The sequence below is a fragment of the Anopheles coustani genome, chromosome 3 (genome assembly GCF_943734705.1).
Source record: "Anopheles coustani chromosome 3, idAnoCousDA_361_x.2, whole genome shotgun sequence".
Classification (NCBI taxonomy): Eukaryota; Metazoa; Arthropoda; class Insecta; order Diptera; family Culicidae; genus Anopheles; species Anopheles coustani.
In genome coordinates this window covers 66,683,480-66,706,419 of record NC_071288.1, presented here as the reverse complement: position 1 = coordinate 66,706,419, position 22,940 = coordinate 66,683,480, and the positions used below count along the sequence as shown (strand labels likewise).

The 22,940-nt window shown below is 42.8% G+C and overlaps 1 protein-coding gene across 1 annotated transcript in view; it reads right to left on the bottom strand.

Moving 5' to 3' along the window:
* LOC131265570 (fat-like cadherin-related tumor suppressor homolog) overlaps window positions 1-22,940 on the bottom strand; it is a 199,511-nt gene that overhangs the window by 61,647 nt on the left and 114,924 nt on the right. Inside the window, exons 3-4 of the mRNA XM_058267860.1 lie at window positions 17,606-18,683; window positions 8,701-11,308 (exon numbers count right to left, since the gene is read on the bottom strand). Of these exons, the coding sequence (XP_058123843.1) occupies window positions 8,701-11,308; window positions 17,606-18,640 (3,643 nt within the window). The 5' untranslated portion in view covers window positions 18,641-18,683. The remainder of the gene's footprint in view (window positions 1-8,700; window positions 11,309-17,605; window positions 18,684-22,940) is intronic.

Genomic DNA, 22,940 nt, shown 5'->3' with positions numbered 1-22,940 from the left:
CTTCACCCCTAGCACGGTCGGATGGTAATCAAATCGAAAAGTTTACCACATCACGAATGAAAATGGTATTGCAAGAAAGAAAAGAAAAAGGAGAAAGTACAACCAACTGCATACGAACAAACTTTGCACTGCGTGTTGTCTGTTTCTTTTATTTTCATACACGCCACCGAAAGTTAAGTAAATTCAACTTCTGTTCGGTGGAAAATCAGTGTATTTCTGAGAAGATAAAAAAACGAGCTCGAAACGAAGACACCTGCAGGAAAAATTCGAAAGCAGTTAATTGTGTATTCCTACGAGGGCCATAGAATTGCTCGAGTTGTCCAATTTCAATATTTTAGGTCGGCAGAAAAGCTGCACACGGTGGTGGTTTTGTAGATGCTTTGCTGTACCAAAAATAAAAAAAAAGCGAGCTATAAATTGAACTTTATAATGGCGCTCTACTACCAAGCTTCGAGCATCATTAGTTTCGAACCGAATTATCTTCGGTTCATTAAGCATCATTCTGTTCGTGAAGTTCTAGCGGCGAAGTGGGAGCGCCGTTTTCCTATGCATTTATTCATATTCGCTGCCCCTTCCCTTTGCCGGTTTGGTTTCACTCGCCCGCCGCGCTGGAGAATTTATGCGAAGACTTTTCGCAAAACCTCCGGCACAGACTAGCTATCGATTATATCACAATTTGAATATCGATGAAGATGTCTCTGCTTGCGATGAATCTCGGAAGCGGAGGGTTTCGCCTTACCTGTTCTACGCTATTTGAACATCTTCAAATCCAGATATATAAGCAATAAAGCAAGCAACTGCTACTTCACTTTAAACAGCGATACTGAAGGAAAAGTAGCGATAAAATGTTAAACTCTACAAAAACCGTATAACACTGGTAAATCCGTAACAAGTTCAATGAAAGCGAATTGAGCGTCAGCAAGTATTAAAATGAGCCATAAAAAATATTGAAGTAAGGTGAAAATAAGGTGTAAGGAAGTAAGGTGAAAGACTTATATGCTCGATGGTCAAGAGATTAACAGGTGTACTACTGTACGTGACCTTGCTGCCATATTTGACGCTAGTTTGACATTTCGTGAGCACTATGAGCATATTATTAGTAAGGCCAACAAATCGTTAGGTTTTGTTTTAAGGAACTCTACGGAAATCTATGACCCTGTGTGCCTTAAATCTTTATATGCGGCGCTGGTACGATCAATACTAGAATTTAATGTTGTTTTGTGGGCTCCCTACTACGACGTTTGGAACCAGAGGATAGAGTCAATTAAACGTAAATTTACTCGCGTCGCCTTACGTAGGCTTCCTTGGTGGACTAGCGGCCCTCTGCCTGATTACCAGACTCGTTGCTTGCTTCTCGGTCTGCAGCCCCTTGAACATAGGAGAGGTGTGGCTCAAGCCATGTTTATGTTCAAATTGCTGACTGGTGAAATAGATGCACCATATATTTTGAGTCAATGTCCTGTTCGTGTTCCTGTGTATTCCACGCGTAATAATGAGTTCCTATATGTGAATCCAACTACAACGAGGTACGCTGAAAATGCTCCGATACGCGCAATGTGTCGTTCTGTGAATAAGTTTAGCAATATAATAGACTTTAACCGAACCTCTGTTACTGTTAAGGAATCACTTGTTCAATGTTGGCGTAGTAATTAGTTATAAATGTTAAGTGAAGATTGTTTTGTATACTGTATTAAAACTGATGATTCATTGGGTAATTCACCTGTTGAATCTTGAATAAAGAACCTAATAATAATAATAATAATAATAATAATAAAATCAAACTTAATTTATGAATGTTTGAAAATTTAATAAAATCTATGGATAAGCCATAAGAAATATTGAAATAAGATGAAAATCAAACTTCATTTACGAACGTTTGCAAATCTAATAAAACGTCAGCGCCAAATTGAAATGAAATTATATTTTTTAATCTACATGATTTAAGATGGTAGATAAATTCAACTTTGTCTATTGAATTTGGTAAAGGATGTATTCATTCTGGCATCAAAGATATTTAAGCCACTCGGATTGTATGATGCTGAATTCCTACACGGAATTCAATTGCATTATTTTTTGTTTAGTTTTTTGACAGTGGAAGGAAAAATTGCGAAAACAAAACAACCTGTTACCTGTGGCTGCCTTTAGGGAAAATCATCATCGATCTTGTTTCAGCCCGGCAGAAGACAAATCGACCCGCCAGGCAAAAGAACGGCGAGTGATTTTTTTCCCCTGTTCCCACGATGGATGTCATGCCAAGCTCGCATTAACATCAACTTGCCTTTAATCCGCATCTACTCAACCTATCATCGCAATTGGATTGCGGCTATGTAACCACGCACCCACCTGTGAGTGTGTCTGTGTTTGTGCAATATTTGTTCATTTCACTAACAAATGGGGTTTCCCGCCCCACACTTTTTGGACGCTCCCTAAAATCAGGCATCGGAAGAAAACGAACCAATTCAACTTCGTTAGCTCTGTAGGGGGAAGTGTGGAACAGGGTAGAAGGGTGGAAACGAAACCCCCGCACGAAAGGACAATCAAGCCACAAACGTTTTGCGGACGAGTGTACGTCGTAATCCGGCAAATGTTTGTCTGACGAGAAAGCGCCCGTTTTTCCCTGCCAAGGTGCCGCTCCTATGCTTTATTTCGTGACTAACCTGTTGTTGTAATTTGATTCGATCGCATTTATATTAATCTTGCACGTAGCCTCACAGAGGGGGACGGGGAATGGGGCTGTTTGCAGAGGGTGGCAGGTGGATTTTCACAAAAGGAAACAGAAACGGGCCCGAAATGGCACTGCAACGGATTTCGATGGAGACGCCTGGTGCTTGGTGCGGAAAAACACGTGTCTCGGGAAAACGATGTCTTTTCCTAGCGATGTCTGCCGCGTTTCCTCTTCCTTTCCTTCCCAAAATCTCCCACCCAAACAGGGGTTGCTTCCGTTTGAGTTACAGTAAACGTTCGAAGGGGAATGCAACAAGATAGAGTCCTGATTTGGTAACGCTATCAGATGACCTACATACCTACACCCCACCTCGGCTAAGTCCCTTCTCGTAGCACAGCCGAATTTTCGATCCAGCAACAGTTAACGCGAACTACAGCTGCTTTTATTTGTTGTTATTTTTACCCACCACGCAGACACGGGCTTGGGAAAATTCCAAATCCTCGTGACGTTTGGCTTTCGTCGTAGGTTGTTAGATCCGTGTAGTGTTTGTTTTACGGTAATCTAATCCTGAGGCAGAGACATCGGGTTGTACGAGATCTAAAATGGTTTCCCATTACTGATGTATGGCAGGTTGTGGTTAGTAAACCCGTAACAAAATGCGATGACATGCGGAATACGACGTATAGTTTTATTGTGAACGTATTCGTGACAAACTGAATGAAAAACCAACGAACAACCATTAAAGGATGTAAATTATAGATTTATGAGTTAACGAAAAAGAATTTCCAAGTAAAAATTAAAACCATAAAAACACACATGCGTAACTTAAATTGAAGTTTAAATTAAAAAATCTAAACATGATTGTGAACAAAATAAATAATTCAAAATTCTATGGTGATAGAAAGTGTGTAACATCACGTCAAAAATTTTGGAAAAATAGTTTTACAATAAATCACAGACAATACATCCCATACATTAAGTAAATGGAACCTGTTTCCCTCTACTGGATTGTGAACGTATTCGTGACAATGGTTACTGAATAAAAAACCCAACGAACAATGAATAAAGGATGAAAATTATAGATTTATGAGATAACGAAAAAGAATTTCCAAATAAAAATTAAAACCACAAAAACACACATGAGTTTCATTAATTGAAGTTTAAATGAAAAAATTTAAACATGATTATGAACAAAATAAATAATTCGAAACTCTATGGTGATAGAAAGTGTGTAACATCACGTTTAGATTTTTGGAAAAATAGTTTTACAATAAATCACAGAAAATTAAGTAAATGAAATGAAAAATCTGCCTTTCTTTATTGCTTGAAATAATATGAAACATACCATAATAAAAATAGACATCGATATCAATACTTTTTTTAAATTTATCCCTTTTATGACTGCTTCTTTTTGCAGTCTCTATTCAGCTAATTTATTGTTTCTTTCGCCTATGATTCAAAATTAATCCATCAGATCATCTAATTTATAGGTTTTCCCAAAAGCTACAATACTAAGATGGCACACAGGATCAATGTTTCCAACCAGCCCATTTATTGCACCAGAAAGCTATCATTATTTAATCCACCTCGCGACGAGCACCCCGGGGGAAAACAGTTGGCCGACCAACGAGAGATCCAGCTGCTGCACCGAATGCAGTGTCACTTCCGCCGCCAACCGTCAGTGGCGCTATTATCTATTATTGCATGGCTATTATCCTTCTGCGATGGTTCCGGCACTGGCGGGAAACTCTTTTCCTTCTCCTCGCCCTGCCCTAACGCTTTCCCATGAGGGAATTGCAGAAAAATATCCCAAAACGCCGGCAAACGCCCATCCTATTTTAATGGGAAAAACAGAGCGTAAGGGTGATTGAACGGAAGACAATGGAGGGGCGGAGGGGAATGGTACAAGCTGGCCCAAGCAATCCCTAAGGGGGGCACGACATTCCGACATGCACGAGAATTTTTCCCGTGACCAAGAAACAACGACGACCGCGACCAGAACACCGGGAGGAAAAACCCTGGTGGATATAATTTACGACCACCATCAGTAGTAGTGGTGGTAGTAGTAGTCTTTACGGCATGCCCAGCCGAGCCCATGGCATGCTATCCAGCAGATCTCCTATCCGCCGGCAATGGTCAGCTCACGTATGGTTAGTAAAAATGCAATATACGAGGCTACCGCAGTCGTCGCCATGGCGCTTCGGGAGTCCATTTGTGGCACAGTTAGACCGAGCAATGATGGGCCTAGCTGGTTTTTTTCTCGTGCCACACAAAAAAAGGGCTGAACGAAGGTACCGAGCAGCAAGAAGTACCCGGATCATAATGGAACACACACTGGACTATCTCAACTAGGAAAATATTTTTGGAAAAGCAATTTGAACGGGAGAAAAACAAAACTCTTCCGTGTCTAGTGTGAGTATAAATATGATGTCGACCCCGCACACTGGACTCTTGGCGTCCGCTCGGCACCAACCAACCGACCGAAGGAAAAAGTAAATAAATTATGAAATAATGATTGTAATTACCATGCTAGATAATGAGGCTAGTGATAAAGAGCAGAAAATAAGCTGATTCAAACCCAACGACTTCCCGTACGGCCAACGTACACCCCGTACGGTACGGTGCAAAATGCGCTGCACCGCTTTTGACCCGGTTGAAGCAAAACGAGGTGCACGAACGAGCAAATGGAAAAGCTGGCCCGGACCCCCCTTACAAGCTTAGCGCTGGACGAGAAGTGAGAGAAACTAATTCTATTAAATTGTCATACTTGTGTGCCATGCGATATGACATTTCTTCACGACTGCTTATTTCCACGAGGGACCACTTTGTCATCATTTTGCTGGACTTTTTTTAAAAAATAAACCTACACCAGTAGGTTGAGGTGAAGTTACTTTACAGTAACATTTTGTGAAGCGAAAATTACTTCCAGAACCAGATGATGATTCCCTTCGTAACTGGTGACATGATGTGAAAGTCAAATACGAATGTAAAATGGTAGCATCGTAGCTCGGAAATAAGTGAAGTTAGAAATTCCAATTTTCCCATGTCGTGTTCGGCATAGGTTTCGGAAGCCGGGGTGTATCGATCTACCCGTTACGGGTTGTTTCCATCTGCACTAGAAAATTGCAACACTCACTGATTTTTTTCTCCAGGCGACATGAATTATTCATCAATGTCCACGCCAGGGGGTAAGACAAATTTCCATTTTGTGCACGTCAGAAATAGCCATGCGTCCGAAACTCCATTATGTGGGGTTATTCAAATGGTTTTGCACAGAATGACGAAAAAGTCAATTTTGTAAATATTTTTGCACAACAACATCTGTACAGAAAACCGGGAACGGTACAACGAAAATATTTGCTACATACATTTGATGCCTTCCATCGGTTCTATGCAATAGCTGGGAGGGTCGATAGAGCAGATAGTTCATATATATTCATAGGGCTTCTGCTTGACCTAACCTCCCGGTGCCTAATCAGTGCTGACAGATACGTGGAAATTGATGGCTTTCTAAGACTTTGATAATCGAAAATATTTCACCTTACGCACGGCACACTGCAGAAGACAACCTGAACGCCCAGCGGGCAGCAGTGGATGGAGGGGGGGGGGGGTTGCCGGATACCCACACGAACAGCTTATGCATATCCTGCGCGTTTAAAGCAGCTGTTTAAAACAGTGAAACACAATTTTGCCCCCGGGGGCAGCACAGAAGCACGCGGGCGAAAGGAAAACCATCTGCAAAACTGCTGAACGAAGCGTATTAACTTTACGCAAGATTAGATATGCAAACTGCTGATGAACAATCTGGCCCCGGTGGCTATTTTAGGGTAATTTTGGCCGAATAGCAAAATCGATAAGCACTCCCGGGTGGATCGTGGCATAGATGAAGTTTTGTGTTTTTTTTGGTATGTTTCTTCAAACTACAGTTTAACATTATTACACCACAAATGTCCTTTGCATAGTAGAATGTCTGTGGCAGATAGCCAACACGGAATCGTGGCATTCTCCATCAAGAAACGGAGTAGGATTTAATCTGGGTAATGGAGCCTTCTTCGGGGATTTTCATAAACCGATAAGAACTTATGAGAAATAATACAGCTCAAGAAATATATTGTGCTATCGAATGTATTGATCAACGTCAAATAAAGCTAAACAACATTGACGACGATCAAACTGAGAAGAACGTGTATTAAAATAAACTTAATTTAACCTACTAAAATAGTAAACGTTTAGACAAAATAATAATAACACAATGAAAAATAAACTATGGAAAACATGATCTAATTAGTAAGTTTAATTGGGAAACGAATTTGTGACAAACCTGATCATCGATTTGTTATTATATATTTTTTTATATATTCATTTTTTTCTACTACGATGCTACGATGGAATGGTTAAGGATAACTGGTTTAAAAGAACGACGTATCCCGAAATTGGACAATCAAATTTAACCTAAAATTCTCTTTAGAAGAGCTTTACTTAATATAATTACTCTTTGCATTCACTATTATACGGTTCAATTTATTTATATCCTCCTTCCCTATACTCCTTCTTTTCTTTTACTCCTGTTGAGTGTTAATAACTATTTTTATGATTCCCATTTTATGACTTTTGGCTTAATCATTTCGTGGTTTATTTTTTCGATTTTTCCTCATTGCAATCGGGAAAGAAAATAAGCCTGCAAAATGTTGTTTTTCGATTAAGTTATCGTGGATGTGATAAGCTGGTGTTGTTAGAAGTCGACTTCTAACTTATTTAAAAACTCATAGTAAAAAAAATTACAAGAGTTTTACAACGACGCACGCAATGTCAAATAAAAGCTGTAAAACTCTGACTAGCGAGAGTAATTGAAGCTGGCGGCCACGGCGGAACTGATTTGCATTTGATTCGATAAATCCACCCAAATTGAATCACAAAACTTTCACCCGTGTGACAGCGTGTCCGCATTCCACAACATTTTGCGGTTACTCTAAGAATAGAAAATTAAGTTGAGCCAAAACGCCTTGCTCCCTTGCAGGCCTTCGAGTTAAAAGTGAGTGCCGCGAGCAAAAAGGTCCATTTCGTGAACCCTACTGGAAGAGTATATTTGAGATGGAGGGAGTAAAAAAAGTGGCAGAGACGCAATGCACAACCCGTGCGAAAGTTTGTGGAACGAAGGAAAAAACAAGCTCCGAACAACAAATATATTATATTTCCCTTAGAAACTTTAACGTACCGCAACCACATGAGCTTGTCAAGCGAGAAATGGAACCTGTCACCTACGCTACGCTCTTCGCTAACTATTTCCTGAAATCCTAAACTCGATTTATAGCACCATTCTTCCGGAACGAATTCTATAACTAAATTAAAACATGTTTTCCCCCCAACCTGTCCAATTGGTGTAAAATTTTTGAGCCTCTCAGTTTAAAAATAAAGTATCCTTGACAATGAAATCATGAAAAATGTACAATATTGTGTCTCATAACAGAAAATCGGCCCATAAGCGCCGGGGCTCACCACCTCGACGGCGTGGGTTCGAATCCCAACCGAGACCGGACCCTCCCCTGTACGAGAGGACTGACTATCCACGTACAACAGGGAAACAAGTCTCGTAAGCCCTTAACGGGCAGGCATGACCAAGAGGTCGTTACGCCAAGAAGAAGAAGAAGAAGAAGAACAAAACAGTAGAAACACAGATCCAAAGGAATGCAAATGGAGAAAAAATAAAACAGACCTAGGCCCAACAAACAGTTCCATGATTTAAATCAAACAAATCGAATGACCAGAGGTATTAACTTTTCTTAACTATAGGCTGAAATTGTAAATATCTTAAGAAGATCAAAGAACAAAGAACTTGGAGTTTGATCAAAGAGCTCAAAGATGGGATGCAAGCCCCGAATGATAACGAAGCTGTTTGAAACTGTGATGATTCCAAGAACATGTAAAGTTCGTCTTTGTTCGTTGGAAATTATGTTTTCCAATCAAAACACGTGGCTCCTACAAAATCGAACAATTTCTAGAAGTATTTAAACAGCAGACTTCCCAGAAGAACTCACCTTCATTATCGATGGTAAAGATGCCCAAACCGTCGCCTCCTTTAATCGAGTAGGTGACTCGCGAGTCCGGCCCGGGAAGGTCGGCATCCTTCGCCACGACGTGCATCACCTGCGCGCCGGGCGGTTTATTTTCCGCAATCGAGCCCACCAACACGTAGTCCTCGAACTGCGGTGCGAACCGGTTCTCGTTCACGTCAATCACCTCCACGATGACGGCCGTTTCCGACGACAGCGAGGGCGTCCCGCGGTCGATGGCCTTCACGATCAGGCTGTGCACCTGGCGCTCCTCGAAGTCGAGCATCTTCGCCGTCCGGATCGTACCGGACTGCTTGTCGATCCGGAACGAACCCTCGCCGTCGCCGTTCTCGCCAAAGCTGTACAGGATCTCGCTGCTCGGACCGCTGTCGAGGTCGATTGCGGAAACCACAGTCACCACCGTGCCCCGCGGGACATCCTCCCGGATGCGCACCGTGAGATCCTGCACGCTAAACTCGGGCGCGTTGTCGTTGATGTCGTCCACGGTGACGCGCACCAGTGCGTCCGAGTAGAGGGCGGGCGTGTTTTGGTCACCTCCACCGTCTGTGGCACGAATTTTCAGCTCGTACACCTCCTGCCGCTCGCGGTCGAGTGGGGCAACCACCATCAAGACACCCGTTTCGGCGTCCACTCGAAAGTCTTTCGTGTCCGTCACGAGACTGTACGTGACCTTTGCATTCTGCCCGAGGTCGGCGTCGGTTGCATTGACGCGGAAAATCACCGTCCCATTCAAGGCGTTCTCCGTGACGCGGAAGCTTGCGAGTGACTTTTCAAACCGCGGCACATTGTCGTTCTCGTCCAGAATTGTAATGGGCAGGATTTTCGAGATCGATTTCTGAGGCTTCCCAAGATCGTACACGGTGATGTTGAGCAGGTACTCGTCCTGCCGTTCCCGATCGAGGTATCCGATGATCTTCAGCTCCCCGTTATCGGGATCGAGCCGAAAAACGGAATCGTCATCACCGCCGGAAATGCCGAACACAAGTTTCCCATTGTAGCCAAGGTCGCGATCGCGCGCCTTTATCCACGTGATCGTCGTGCCCAGCGGCATCGATTCGTTAATTTTCACCTCCAGCGGCAGATCGACAAACTCCGGCGCGTGTACGTTCTCCCCGTATCGGCTCGGCATCATGGCAAAGTCGTCCGACGCGCCACCACCCCCATTGCCGGCATCCCGCCCGGGCATGTTGTTCCGCTCGGCCGCCGCCATAATCTCCGTCAGTCGCTGCGCCACTCCCGTCTCGCGGCACTCGAACGTGGCGCCGTCCTCAGCCTTCAGGTTCGCGCCCAGGTTACGCTTGTTGCGCACCAGATTGATCTGTATCCGAGCCGTGTCGGCGAAGTGCGTCCCATCCGTGGCCGTCACATTAAGTTCACGCTGCTCCACGCCCACGTCGTTCAGGTCGCAGCCGACGGAAATAATCCCCGTGACCGCGTCGAGGTTGAAGCACCCGTCCTCGAAGCCGGATAGCAACCGGTACGTCACCACGCTGCCGTAGTCGAAGTCGAGCGCCGAAAGCGTGAAGATCTCCGTCCCGATCGGTGTGTACCGCGGTATCCGCCCGAGGCAGTCGATCCGCTCGAACTGCGGCCGGTTGTCGTTGACGTCGCGCAGCTTTATAACGAGCTGCATCTCCGTCTGGCGTCGGTACGGCAACCCCCAGTCGCTGGCACGCACCCGCAGCACGTACTCCCGCCGCATGCTCTCGTAGTCCAGCAGCTTGGAGGTGCGCACCGAGCCGGAAAAGTGATCGATATCGAACGGGACGTCGTTCAGGTTGGCGATGCTGTACGAGATGTACGCGTTCTCGCCAAGATCCTTGTCGCGTGCCGTCACCTTCGTCACGATCGTGCCGGCCGGTTCGTTCTCGTCGACGTAGATCGTCAGGTTGGACGTCTCGAAGATCGGATCGTTGTCGTTCGTGTCCTGCACGTTGATCTTCACCTTCGCCGACGACTGCTTGCGCGTGCCCGGATTCCCCTGGTCGATCGCCGACACCGTGAGCGTGTAGAACGCCTTCTGCTCCGCATCGAGCGGCACCGCCGTGTACAGCATGCCCGTCTCCGGGTTCACGCGGAACTCGCCACCCTCGTTGCCGCCCACGATCTCCAGGAATACCTTCGCGTTCTTGCCCTCGTCCCGGTCGGTCACCTTGAGCCGGATGACGGGCGTGTTCGGTGGAGACGTTTCCGGCACCGACACCTCGTAGATCTCTCGATTGAAGACCGGCGCGTTGTCGTTGATGTCGGCCAGCCGGACCGGCGTCACAATGTACGCCTGCTTGGGTGGAATGCCCCGGTCGACGGCTCGCAGCGTCAGGTTGTAGCCAGCCGGGGCCGTCTCCCGGTCGAGCAGCCGGTGCACCTCAATCACATACTCGCCCGGCCGGTTGGTCGGCTTGATGCGGAAGTGCCCATCCGGGTCGCCGTCCACGATGTCCAGGCTCTTGATCTGCCCGTGCACACCCTTGTCCTTGTCCGTTACCAGCACGATGCCGAAAATGTTTGTGTTCGAGTTTTCCAGGATGTCCGGCAGTGCCCGGATCTTAAACTCCGGAGCGAAAAGGTTCACCTGGGAGGAAGACAAAATAACAGAGATTAGTAATGGTTGAGATTAGATAGTAGACTCGATAAATGTCAAATTGAAAACCCTCATAGTTAATACTGTACATGAAAAAGTGAAACAAAAGAAGATGTTAAATCAGATCAACTGAATCTAGAGTTGTGTAATTCAGATTCAGATTTATGAATCCGAACGATTCTTTGCGTTTTAGAAATTCATGATTCGTTTAATAGGAGATTCATGAATCCCATAGATTTATCAACTGATAAAAACTTATGAGCAAAAAATGGGGAAAGGTATCTCTTTTTTTTTTTTTTGTCGCATCATCCACACGAATGGAAGAATCATTGAGATTTGTGAAAGATTCATGAAGATTCATTAAGCTTCCGAAAGATTCAGAAACGTTTCAAGATTCGAATCCTAAAATAATCATGAATCCAACTGAATGAATCTTAGTTGTGTGATTCATATTCAGATTCGTGAATCCGAACGATTGTTTGCGTTTGAGAGATTCATGAATCTTTGAATAAGAGATTCATTAATCCTAAAGTGTCATCAGCGGATGAAAAGTGATGAGCAAAACATGGGTAGAGGCCAATGAAAGTCTCATAAAGATTCGTGAAAGATCCATGAAAGTTTTTTACGAAGATTCATTAGGGTTTCGATTCGAATCCTACAAGATTCACGAATCCATCTGAATGAATATTAGAGTAGGGATTCATATGAATGAATCTTGGCAAAAGATTTATAAGGCACAACACTAACTGAATTACATCGAAAATCTGATGGCTTCCAGGAATATCGATGGGAATGAATTCAACGAATGTGGATCAATATAACAGAAAGCGATGTTTATGTGCTTCGTACAGATCACTCGTTCTAATTGGAAATGTGTTTCCACAGAAGCCATTCAAAAGTATTGAACAAACCAATGATGCAAGCAAACATTCATCGGTGAATCAATGACAAAACAACGATGATATTGAAATAAACAATATTGACAAATCGTACCTAACCACCTAACCTTAATGCGTTCTCCGAAGCGTCCTTTTCCCGTTACATCAAACCGTGCGTAAAATCAATATATTATGCAATTTCGCTCAGCATCCCGAACCGACACCGTTGTTGTGCTGTTTTATGAATAAATATTGTTTGTCATATCAAAAAACCTACCACAAAACGCCTGACACCCGACCCGTCATCTCATCTATGGTTCACATATGAGACAGCCAGAGACAAAACCACATCAAACCGAAACGTAACCACCTCCCATCTCTCCCTACCCCCAAGCAGGTACGGTGGATGCGGACGGAACAAACAAAAAATGCAAACTTCAATCTGCTCTCCTCCACTTCTCTAGCGTTCACTCCGAGCACCAAGTTCGACGTTGGGTGGAATGAAAAATTCATAAAAATCTCTGACCACCGGCCCACAGTTCGGCTCACGGAAGTAGAAAACAAGGGACCAGAAGTCCTTTACCCGTGCCGGTTGAATGTTGTGTTGAAAAAGGATGGGAATTTTTGATCATTCGTCCGAACCTTTCCGGGTGGACAGAGGAAAAAGCTAGTTTTACGTTCCTTCAGGACAACTGCCAGGTTTTTTGGCAGTTTGGGCGACAAATTTTGGTTAGATGAAACAGTGGTTTTGTTCAAGATTTAGACGTTCCACAACTGATTTTTTATTCTGCACTTTTCATATGCAAACTTATCATGCAATGCAGAACAAACATTATTTATCATATCTTTATGTTGCTCAAGCTGTAAACAATCTGTCCTTGCTAGATAATATTTACCTTTTGTATCGCGAAAGGTGGAAAATGAACAACTTAAAAAGGTAATAACATCGAAAACAGATGTTAACACTTGAACGAAATTTTTAAAAGTTTTGTTCGAACGTTAAAGTTCTTAAACAAAGTTCAAAACTTTGGACCACCTTTGGGCAGCAAGAAAAGGAACCGATGGACCATGAAAGATACGAGGTGCCAAAGTTGTCCAGCAGCATAGTGGTGCACTCGAGCAACTCGTTGCGACCTCCCACCAGACCATCGTAAAGTGTATGGTATTCCCCGGATGCCAACATGCAGAAATAGTCCACTCCCCCTCCCCGAAGCACCCGATAGTAATTTTCCTGCAGTAAGGGCACCGTCGTTGGGCCACGAAAACAAACGGTCAGTCTTATGAGCGTGGACGATAATCGAGCTGGGGACATTAATATTGAAATTCCTTTCATCTTTAGCCCACCCCGGACCGCTGGGACACCAAGCGAAGGGCAGGGCAAAGCGTAAAAAAAAGTAAATAAACTGGACATATTTCAGCAACCCGAACATTCAACTAAAAGCTTACCAAGGGGAGGTGGCTGGTGGAGTGTCGGAAGACAGCGGAAAAAAGGTTTCAACCGTGGATGGAACGCATGCCAAAAGAGCAAACGAGAGTGAGTCGCTCTAAATGAGAAATTGGCATGACCCATTTCATAAAGGTTCGCCCTTTTTTCCCAGCAGGAATGTGCCGTCCACCACTAATGTACGGAGTGGCATACATATATAAAATGCACCCAACCTTTATACACGGAGCAAATAAATATGAAAAGTAAAATTAAACGAAAAGGATATTCACGAAAGGACACTTGTTAGAGGCATTGAAATTTTCTAAGCCAAGACCATACCAATATTAACTTATTTAAATATTAAAGAATTTGATAAAAAGATAATCTAAATAGTTTAAAGATTAAAAATAAATTTAAAAACAAATGCAAGCAACCAATAACCTTGTATCAAAGAACGGTTATCGTAAAGAACAGAAACACAAACCATTGCATATTCCAGTTAAATGCAAATCGGCCAAGCACTGGCAGGCAATATTTCATATTCCCACGCGAAAAATGCGCGTGTGCCATATATATTTGTTCATTTTAATGATTTCACCCAGTTTGCCATCGCTTTCGCTTACACAACAAACGAACGGCTCGGCACTGGAACCAGCCCCTAGGGGGGAAGAGGTCGTTAAAAACTACACATTGGGGTTGGGTGGATAAAAAAAAAGTGTTTCACTAAATAAATTAACTGCCACAATTCTTCCAGTACAGGGTGTCCACTCAGATTATGATTTCAAATTCCCGGTTTTTTCCGGGTTTTCCAGGTTTTTTCCCAGCTTTTCCCGGTTTTTTCTAGTTTATGCAGGTTCACTACATTTCGATTGCTTATAGTAGATAAACTTGGCTGTTATATGTCTCTATGGTTTTTTAGGTAGGTCAAAACTGCATGTAAGTTATGTGTTAAAGAATACTTTAAGGAAATAACTTCAAAATTTTCAAAAACAAAAACTATTGAAAAACCGAAGGAAAACAGGGACAACACATACGGTTTGGGATTATAGAGCATCGTAAACTGAACTTTCATTGCAACAACACACATTGCTTGAGCGTACATATTTTAAAAGAAAATCCTTATAAAAATGTTAAAGAACAACTTCATTAATGACATAAATAACAAATTAATTTTTAATTCGGCTCAAAATTAGAAACGAAAAATGTTTTTCCTTCGCTCATAGAATTTGCTTAATCATAACATTTTTCAACAAAAGAAGGGAGATGTAGCATACCTGTTGTACATCTTCTAATATTTCTATCAAAAGACACGTTCATAAACACGTCGATACAAATGATTCACGTTATCAAAATTTTATGCAAACACACCAACAACTCAAATGAGCTACATTTCACCAAGAATAAAAACTGATCAGCACACTCGTCTAGCGACTGCCGCAATACAATGAGATCCCATACCAAAACAACCAATACACCAGCTAGAGAGTGGTTAACAGTTAAAGGTAAAACAAAAACCTTTATCCATATCAAACCATTGCTGACAAATAGAATGAAACATACATAATTATTTCCGTATATCTGCAAGCATATAAATCGATCAGATCACATCCGAAAGGTACATCCATAGTGACACATTCATAACAAGTGAAGCAAGAGATTGCACCGCGTGCGATCGTCCCGAAACAAGCAACCTTATAAACTCAACAGGATAAAGGATCTCATCAGGAAATATTGGTAGAAGGACAGGAGTTTGCAATCGAAATTTCAAAGGACGGATTTGAACGCTGTGAATATTTTCGTACAATATCATAGGAAGCGATTAGCTTTTCAGCTAGTAGATTTACTAGATTTAAAGTAACTGTTTTGGCTACTATCTGAAGCATATACAAAGACATTTGGTTGCATTGCTATTTCATAGCGAGTGTTTAAACAGATGATCAATGCATTTACAATTTCAACTGGAAATCCCCGTTACCATGTTACCAATGTTAACCCTCGATGCGTTTGTCTTTCGTACACATTGCTTCCCTGGCGACAAAATCATCATGCTTTCTCGCTTTGCCTCTACGCCGGCACTACTGGAAGAAACGAAAACGCAATATGGATACATTGGACCTTCAAACAGCTGACAACAAATGTCGCCCTTAACAATTGAAATGTAGTGACAATTTTAAAGGAAAATATAATTACGCTACGAGAATAAAATATGTAAATCTCAAAAAAATATTATATGAAAAATATTCCCGGTTTTTTCGGCGAAATTCCCGGTTTTCCCGGTTTTTTCCCGGTAAAATTGAATTCAAGGTTGATTCCCGGTTTTCCCGGTTTTCCCGGTTGAGTGGCCACCCTGCCAGTAGCTCCTCGCCCGACGGAACGACCATTCGAACCGCAGCGAAAGGTCAATAAAATGGCGAGAAATATAGCGAATTGCTTGCCAATAAAAACGCAAAGCATCAGATTGATCCTAATTTAGTATTCCCGCTACGGTAATAAATAAGCCGAACTTTATTTATTAACACACACCGGAATGGAAGCCGGGCGTAGGATCGGTATCCGACAGCGTCGTCGAATGACAATTGAATTGAGAGCAGATGTATGAAAAATGGAAATGGAAGGGAAAATAAACCAATTTCAACGAAAGCCGATTTTAACGACGCCCTGCTCTTGGGTGAGGAAGGTGTTTCCGGGCGGCTTGGAAAATGGAAATTAAATTGAAACTAACGTCCTTTGCTTACTCATTTGAAGGTGGATGTGACCCTTTGCAACCCATTAATAAATTAAGAGATTCTCCCTATCGTTTCCTTGTTAGACTTCACATTATTTGTTATTTTCTGTTGTTTGTCACCACGAAATGGAAATTAGTCTAAGGAAAGGTTTATTGCAGGAAAAAGTTTTATTCATCAAATAAAGGATGTCCAGGAAAAGTAGTGTGATTAAGAACTACACTTTACAGTAAAACATAGTTTTCATCATATAAACTAACTTATCTGATGGACAAAAATAAAAATAAGATTTGTAAATGCTAATATTGATTCAAGTGTAAGTAGGGGTTCCTGGGGTTTGATGGAGAAAAATAAAAAAAAAGATTTGTAAATGCTAATATTGATTCAAGTGTTAGTAGGGGTTCCTGGAGTAATACGCACCCCTTAAGAAAAACTATTAAGTTTTCAATGGTTCATCAAGGTTCAAACTAGTAACATGTTGAGAAATTTTTGCCTGTTTTGTTAACAAAAATCATGAGTTTTTCCATTTCTACAAAGTTCTATTTTTGATAGATCTGTATCTGGTTGAGGCAAAACGAACCTCTGCTGGGGCAAAATGAACCCTAGCAAAGGGGCAAAATCCACCTCTCCTAAAACAGTCAAATAAGGATCAATGAAAAAGTTCATAAATTTTCCTGTGAATTAACTGTAAGTAAGTGAAATTTAAGGAAACAATGCTTTTATTAATCAACATCTTTATTTTGTGTTATGAAAAATTTGTTTTAAGTTGTTTACGATCAAATTTGATTTGGTTTTACTCGACCTACGTGGTGCATTTTGCATCTATTCATCATTGAACATATGTTTGATTAAAATACGAGTAAATCTGCAGACTTATCGAGATGTTTATATGTAGTTTGAGCTCTTATGCAAATTAGCAGGACTATGTATATCATGTAAAAAAACAACGATTTTTTCACTATTTATTCCTTAGTGGAGTGGTCAGCAAAACTACAACAGAGCATGTTCGAACCGGTGAAGTTCTTATTTTGGTTTTATTTCACATTTCAGTTGATGTAGAGCTATTGAACTCAAAAGAGGACCATATTTTAGTTCACCAAAAATCAACATACGTTTTTCATAAGAAACCGGAAAAGGTGCGATTCGACTCAGAGGTGCATATTACCCCAGACACCCCTGAATAATATGGTGATCAGAATGTTTTTCTAAATGTATTGTCTGAAAGACCATGAAATAAAAAACAAGTTCTTCTTTAGCTTACCTGCAAGACTTTAATTTTGACGCGCGCCTTGCTCGCCTGGTTTCTCGTCGATCCGATGCCTCGATCGTTGGCCACAACCATCAGCTCGTGCAGCGCACTGTCCGTGAACCGAAGCGGACGCGTCAGCGTGATCACCCCCGTCGTCGGGTGCACCGCGAACTGCTCCGTCTCGTCCAGGATGCTGTAGTAAATCTCGCCGTTCAGTCCAAGGTCCGCGTCCTCGGCCACCACGTGCAGGATGCTCTTGTGCAGCGGCGTATCCTCCGTGATGGCGACCGAGTACTCGGTGGGATAGAACAGCGGGCTGAGATCGTTGGCATCCAGTACCCGCACGTCGATCACCGTGTCGGCCTCGAGCGAGATGCGACTCTTCCCCTCACGACGCGTCCCGGTTGCCTTCACCTCCAACCGATAGCTGTCGCCCTTCTCCCGGTTCAGCACGATGTTGTTCGTGCGCAGCCGGATGGCCAGGAAGACGAAGTCACCCACCGCGCGCTCCTCCGCCTTGAAGAACTTGTCCTTGTCGCCCGACACTATCTTGTACTTCACCTCCAGATCCGGCGTCACGTGGATGCCCATCCGGTCCTCGTTCGGTGGCTGCACGGCGTACGTCTTGATGACGCTGTTCTCCGGTATCGACACGTTGTACACCGCGTGCGCGAAGTGGAAGTTATACTTCGATCCAGTGTCCGTCGCCGCAGCCGAATGCCGTTTGGCTGTGGATCGTTCGATTCGGGGAGCACCGACCGGTAGCGCCTCGCCATCCTCCGGATGTATCCAGAGGTCGCTGGACGCACCGACACTACTCCCACCGGCTCTCGCCAGCTGTGTGGTGACGCTCGTGACGTCATTTTGTTTGTTGCCGAAGAAAATTCCAGCGGCTTTAGAAGAATACAGAGCACCACCGCCTTGCGGGGCGGTACGGCCGACGTAGGGAGCGGGGTCGCCTAGAGCGCGCGCTATCACTTCCACCAGCGTCAGCAGGAGAAGTGCAAATAACCGCGCTCGTGGCACTCCGCCCACGCCCGGGATCATCTTCGGCTAACCGTTAACTCATCTTCGGATGTCAGCACAACATCTTGAATGGAGAAGAGAAAAAAGGAAAGAACAAACATCAGTAAAGCTCATACAAGATTTTCGGATTCCTGGAACTTTGGATACCATTTAATTAGCAAGAATATTTCCCGAGTAGCATCGAGGTGAGCAATTGAACCAAGTCAGCATCTAGCAATTACGGTCGGCGCCAGCTATACGCAATTGAAATAGCTGGTGGGCTTTTTATGGGATCCAGCCGCGTCATGAGTGATACACCCAACCGTGACAGCACATTCCGCAACATCCCACGCGCGTATTTGATTGACAAATTTATGAATGAATGAAACTGTTATCAGCTACACCAACCACCCTAACGCCCGAACGATTCGTCTGATACGACATTCTTCTCTTCAAGGGATGTGTTTACCTCCTTTATGTAATCAAAAAGCTTATCAAAGATACCGAGAGATTGCTGATTTTCTAAGAAAAGTACTTTAGTACCCAACAATAGATACCAACAGTTTCCAAGAACTCCATTATTAGAACAACCGAAATAAACAATCATGCACAGGTGCATTTTGATTAAACCTTCGAGTATTGAGGCGTAAACATCCTACAAAATGTTTTCTTTTACATTTCTCTTGCAGCATGAGATAAATATAAATGGGAGAAATTTAACATAAAAATATCGTTAATAGGTGATGAATCCAAGAAGGTTTAAGTTATTGGATATGTTTTTATTATATTTTAATATTCGAAATGTTATATTTTAATATTCCTTTCAAGAACAGGGTGCGAGACGTATGTTTGCAATTTATTTTTTCGAAAATTATTTCTGATGCTTGCTAAACAATATCAATGTAAATCTGGCCACAGGTAATTGTGTAAAGTATCAGAAAAACTAGCTAGAGATTAATAAACGAAACAATGTTGACCTAAGAGAGCATTCGGTCCTTTTATCTCGCGCCAAATTTAGGAAACATAAAAAATATTGTAAATCGAACAATTTGAGAGAATAAAGTTTATTTATGAACAAAAATTTGTCACACACCCTGTAAAAAGGAAATGTATACTTTAATATTGTTAATATCCAATCCATAATACATTTCATTGGGTTCCCTAAGCAAACTGCTCAAATATCCCAATCGTAAGGACTTTTCCCCTTTTTCTGCTCTGTCAAAGACCACTCGAATATTATTGATGATACGTCTGCGAAGTATTTCAAAGCCTTTAATATTCATGACCAATATAATGCACGAGATAACATGCTGTCGACGGGAACATTAGAGAAATTACCCACGGGCTATTATTACCGTGAATGAACCAATCAAGATCTCCGCACCGAAATATATATAGCCACAAAGCTCCCGCTCGCTGCCGTTGAGCATGAACAACAAACATAAATTTTCTTTCCGCCAAACCAAAGTGTGAAATCAATTTCACTAACTAAGACGACGCTGGACCAGATAAAAGGGAAAGAAAACAACCAAGCAAGCGAAAGTGGACATGCCTCAAACAAACCTACGCCGTTCCATCGGAAGTTCCACAATCAATAGGATCTTCCTGGAACGGGGGACGCCTACAAGCGTAAGCATAAATTATGCTCCCCCTTTGGGCTTCCAGAAAAAAGGGTGGGAGAGCGGGAAAATGGCACCACCAAATTCTGAACAACAAACACCCACAATGTTATCAGGAAGCGAGAAAGCAGACAGGAACCTTTTTCTCCCTGCGTTGTCCTTGTGTATGTATTTATTCCCAGTCAGCAGCATCGTGTGTCCCGATTGTGTTCCGTTACGCGAGAAGATGGATACTTATCTTATCCTTATTTTATTTTCTAGTGCCCGGTGGGGGCGGGAGGGAAGTGTCGTCGAAGGTAGCAGGAAAGGAAGGAAAGCAAAAAGCACCACCACGAACCTCTCGGTCAGCGGTCCGTGAAAGTGTCCAGTTAGCAAAAAGCATCCCGCTCCACCATCGATGATGAGCACCGATGACAACACACCGTACGACATTGAACAAGCATAATGGAATGACAGCCAAGGAATAAAGAAAAAAAAGGTGGCATCTACGGGAGGAAAAGATTGGAACGGGTAACTTCGACCGATTTTATTATCACAAATATATTTCTTTATTATGTTATCCTTCCCGTAATCGTATATATTCTCCACCGTGTGACACACATTTTGTCCGGAGGAAAAAAACCTTCGAAGGCATATCGAATGAAAGTATCGGACTTGAGAAAGGGAAAGGACAACGAACTAAAGTGGAGCAACAGAAATTTGAAAAATTTCACAGCGTTTTCTGTTCTGCCCGCTTCCAGCTTGAACTTTTTCTATTTTGTTCATTTTGTGACACGCGGGAAAGATCCCTTCTATCGTATTAAACCGGACCCTGAATGTTGGACGATACATGTTTGTAACGGTCCCAAACCGGAACACGAAACGGACACGTCGAAGCACAAAACACGAACGACGGATGGAAAACTCACCCCGAACCATGGGAAGGACATTAGGAAATGGTCATTTTTGGTGTCTTTTTTGTTCCGCAAAACCGAACAAAAATGAAAGATGCTGAAGAGGAGAGTGGGTGAGAGCAAAAATTGCAATCAATTCGATTTGTTCCCTGTGCTTTTTTATATGTTCCACACTAGGATCGATATTTTTCGACTGTGAGGAGAAACTTTTCATCAGCCTTTCGAAAACGAGCGTAGAATTCCACTCGTCAATGTCACATTTTTTGTTTCTGATAAGGAAAAAAACACACTGAAAGACAATGGCAAACAGAACGCAACGAAATAAACCTAAATCGAACAAATAACACCACCACCCGCCTCCTCCTGCTCCTCTTACCCCTCCGGCCAAGGGAGGAAACATAACAATGGTAAAGTTTTCAAAAATATGTTGCACTTCTCCGCCGACCTGCTCGACATGGTCGATGAAGTGTTCGTGTTTGCGACGGAGCTGAATGGTTTCTGCTTGCAGTGGCAGTTTGCCAGTCCCAATAGCCATCATCCCGGAGGCAAATATCGGTTTCCAGCCGAAACGCAGAGAAACCCGGCCCCCCCCCCCCCCCCACATCGGGTGGAAAACAATTGCAACAATCTAACATCAACGCCGGTTGAGACAAATCGATCGGCTTGCGATGGGGAGCTAGAGCCGGAGCGGACGGAATGGATGATGATAAATTGTCGCTTTCAGGAACAGATTTTTATTTTTCCCCCTCGTCTCAAAACCTCCCAAACCTCCCCGGTTCATCCGACAGCAGACGCGTCCCAGCCCATCATCTTAGGCTGCGATTTGTCGTCTGCTGTGTTGCAACTTTCTTCCACAATGTGCGCCGCATCAGCCGGAATCCGCGGGGAGCACAGCATCGTTGGATTCGTGTTTCACTGCTCCAGTTGTCCCACTTCCTTCTCACAACGGGACGAATGGCACGTTCCGTCGAGCCGGACTCGAACAGCCACCCAGCGAGATTGGATATCGAAGATTGTGGCGTTTTCTTTAGTTTTATGTGTGTGTGTGTGTGTGTGTGTGTTTTTTTTTCCTTTTTTGACGCTAAAGTTGTACTTCAGTGGTAAACAGCACCCTGTGCGTGTCAGACACTTGGGTTCGTGAAATTGTTACCCGCTAAAGAGGCGTACAAAGGAATGAAAAAAAAAACAAACGCCAAACGGAGGATGACGGCAGGCAAGAAGTTTTCTACGACTGTTTAAAACTTGCCGGAAACAAGCAATAAGTTTCTTGTCCAATTTTCAATGAGAAGTAAAAACAAACCAGCGAAGGATAATAAAAAGCCAAATTGTGAAAGAAAGTTGAAGCAAACAAAAATATAACTTTGAAAGATAGAATTTAATAAACGATATTTTGATTTAAAAAAAACAAAAGGAGAATACTGCAGTTTATCTAAAGCCATCTCACTCTAGCAGATGATGCTTTGAGTTGCGGCTAAAAATACGATAATGTTTGATATGGTTAACCAAACGGCTAAGAATACGATAGTATTTGGTAAAAGAAACATGTTGCTCTAGTAGGAAGACAGAAAATAACAGATCCTCCTTTAAAGTAAGACATGAAAAGTAAAAAAACCAGCGAAGGATAATAAATGCCGAATTGTGAAAGAAAGTTGAGAAAGAACAATAATTGGAAGCAAACAAAAATATAATTTTAAAAGATAGAATGTAATAAACGATACTTTGATAAAAAAAAACAAATGGAGAATATTGCATATTACCAAAAACTATCACACTCTAGTAGTCGGTAGTTTGAAGTGAGTTATACAATATTGTTTGGCAATAAAAAAAACA